The sequence below is a fragment of the Alnus glutinosa genome, chromosome 4, assembly GCF_958979055.1.
Source record: "Alnus glutinosa chromosome 4, dhAlnGlut1.1, whole genome shotgun sequence".
Taxonomy (NCBI): domain Eukaryota; kingdom Viridiplantae; phylum Streptophyta; class Magnoliopsida; order Fagales; family Betulaceae; genus Alnus; species Alnus glutinosa.
This window is the reverse complement of record NC_084889.1, coordinates 1,534,956-1,537,704: the sequence shown is the minus strand read 5'-3', so window position 1 is coordinate 1,537,704 and position 2,749 is coordinate 1,534,956. Positions and strand designations below refer to the sequence as shown.

The following is a 2,749-nucleotide window of genomic DNA, read 5'->3' as shown; positions in this document are numbered from 1 at the left end:
TATATGGGATTGTACCATTTAATTTTTTTAAATAACCGTAGAAAAATACCACTACATGGCATCACGTATGTTGACTGTACTATATCACTATATGTTTTTTTTTTATAGATATATCACTATATGTTACTGTTAGATATGTGAAATAAAAATTTTTTTAAAAAAAAACAGCTATTGGGACGTAAAAATGTTTTTGAGAGTTTCTATCTAAATTTTAGATAACAGTCTATTTAAATAGGTCAATGCAAATCCTGTTATGTTTAGTATCTCTCATGTCTCCTGTTCGATTGCTCTTTGCGGATGGATTAGGATCCTGAAATTAGGCTAAATCCAAATTTGATTGAAATTGGGGCGCGCACGCAGCATAGTTCATCTGCTCCTCAACTAGAAAAGCCCCACACCCTAAGATAATCACTTTCTTAAATTGCTTAAATTTCAATAAAATTCGGACTAAACTAATTAATTCTCAAAATCCCAATTTATGAGGTTAACTGCCACTTGCATTGGCTGCACGTGATTACTGCCAAGAGGTTTATAAAAATAAAACAACATAAAATCTTAACTATTAATTGTACGTGGGGGAGTAGTATCTGACAGCATAAGCAGAGCGAGCCTGGAAATTTAGGAAAATAGGAAAGCAAATACAATCTTAACTATATATTGTATGTGACATCAGATATTCTTTGGTATGGTATGGTATATGGTATGAGAACAGAAAAGATGGGTCGTTGAAAAGGTTTAAAATGTGTTGCATAAAATATTCCTTCATGTGACACCGATCCCACTTACTATTTATGCTTTCAGGTAGTAGCAGAATTGGCCATCATCATCATCACCAGCCAGCCATTGCGCAATCAATTACCTACAATTTTCGTCAACCTAATCCCTTTTGCAAAGGCTCAACCTCCTCACCACCCTGTCAAATCCCATTCCAAACCACATGCCCAACTTTACCAAAAGGTCCAAAACACCCTCCTACCTTCCCCCAATTTATTTTCCTACCAAACAAACACCGCCCTAGTCACGCCAACTGCATGCCCCCCCCCCCCCCCCCCCCACTCCCAACCCCAAGTCTCCCTCAGCCGAGCCGAGCCAAAAGAAAGAGCCAAGGACAAATGGAAAGAGCCCCTATGTCGTGATTGACTAGGCAGGCATGTGGGCCCCCCTCAATTACCCCGGACTTCAAGACGGAATTCAAACCAGTTTAATTGTGGAAACCCCCCGACACGAAATTAAGAAAAAAGGCAAGGCGTCCGTGATGGCCTAAGGATTCGCTCCCTCTCACGCGCCTGCGTCACCATCATCACCCCACGCTCTCTCTCGTCTCTCTCTTTCTCTCTCCAACTTTCTCTCTCTACCTTGTCCCCTTATATAAGGTTCCTCTTCGCTTTACCGCACCTCATCACTAAATCCTCATATTATCTCAACGATTTATATTTTTTCTCTGTGTTTCGGTATCTTTTTATAATGTCTACATTGTCTAGCTTAGTGGAGGCCCGAAACGATAAGAAGCGGGTCCGACTTGACTCGGACGAGTTTTCCGAGTCGGACTCCCCCGAGGTGAAGCGTCTCAGGGAAGACCTTCTGGGGTTCCTCGACGACATGGAGCCCGATCAGACGATTCAGGACCTCGACTCGGTCATGAAGAGCTTTGAGGAAGAAATATCTCATGCTTGTACTTCATCGCCGGCGCCGGTTGTCGACCTGACGTCGGATTCCGGCGAGTCCCAACCGGAGCTCGGATACCTTCTGGAAGCTTCGGACGACGAGCTCGGTCTGCCGCCTTCTGGAAATTCTTTAAGCGAGGAGGTGGTGAAGAACTCAGAGACCGACTTGGGCCGGGTATCGTCCTATTCGTCCGGAATCGGCGAGATTTGGGGCTTCGAGGATCAGATTCCGAGTTATTACTCGTTCGAGTTTGGTGCCGGGAACGGGTATGACAATACTAGCGAGTACGTGGCGTTTGATGGGTTGTTCGAGCACTCCGACGTGTATTTCGATTCGTCCGATGCTTCGGACCCGTTTTGGCGGCATGAAACTTTGCCGGCACAATAGTAAACCAAAAAAGAAAAAACCGATGCCTTTCGGGCTCCCGGATTATATGCGACTCGAAGTTGTAAATTTTGGTTTTTGTTCTTTATTTTTTTTATTTTTTATAACAAAAAAAGCTAAAGGAATATATGTAGGACTAGAATGTTATGAAGATGCATATCAAGAACGCCTTCATTCAAGCGAAACTGTTTCTATCTTCCTGAATCCCTGAACCACGTGGGACAGATCTATTTTTAGTAAAATGGTTGAGGCCTAAGGGGGAAAAAAAAGTCCCTATATTTTTAGAATTGAGATCGTTAGACAATTTATTAGAGAAGTCGTTAAAGGTCTTAATGGCATGATTGGATGCAAATAAAAAGTAAATTCTACTCGATACAGTGTTTGATTTTTTTTTTTGAAATTGGAATATATAATACAATTCGCATTTAACTCGAATTAATTCAAAAAAAAAAAAAAAATGTAACCCTTACTCGGATTTACCCCGAATTTGAAGCGAGTTTATGAAGTTTAATGCACATTTTTTGTAATTCTAATTATCTCACATTACTTTATATAATTTTTCGTTAAAAAATATTTTCATCTAATTATCATCTAAACTTAATTTCAAAAATATTTTAAACTCTATTGATTATTAAAACATTTTTTTTAAGAAAAAACAAATTTGTGCACTAAATAGTAGCTGAATTCAAAATTCAAAAAT

General features: G+C 40.1%; 1 protein-coding gene across 1 annotated transcript; it reads left to right on the top strand.

The window, feature by feature from the left end:
* The first annotated feature begins 1,389 nt into the window (after positions 1-1,389).
* On the top strand, positions 1,390-2,336 carry LOC133867117 (uncharacterized). Its single transcript, XM_062303800.1, has one exon. The coding sequence runs from the start codon at positions 1,465-1,467 to the stop codon at positions 2,050-2,052; it is 588 nt and encodes a 195-aa protein (XP_062159784.1). The 5' UTR covers positions 1,390-1,464; the 3' UTR covers positions 2,053-2,336.
* Positions 2,337-2,749: the final 413 nt, after the last annotated feature.

Bases quoted from the DNA above. Each gene is read 5' to 3' on its own strand.
- LOC133867117 (XM_062303800.1), top strand. From the start codon at position 1,465: ATGTCTACATTGTCTAGCTTAGTGGAGGCCCGAAACGATAAGAAGCGG.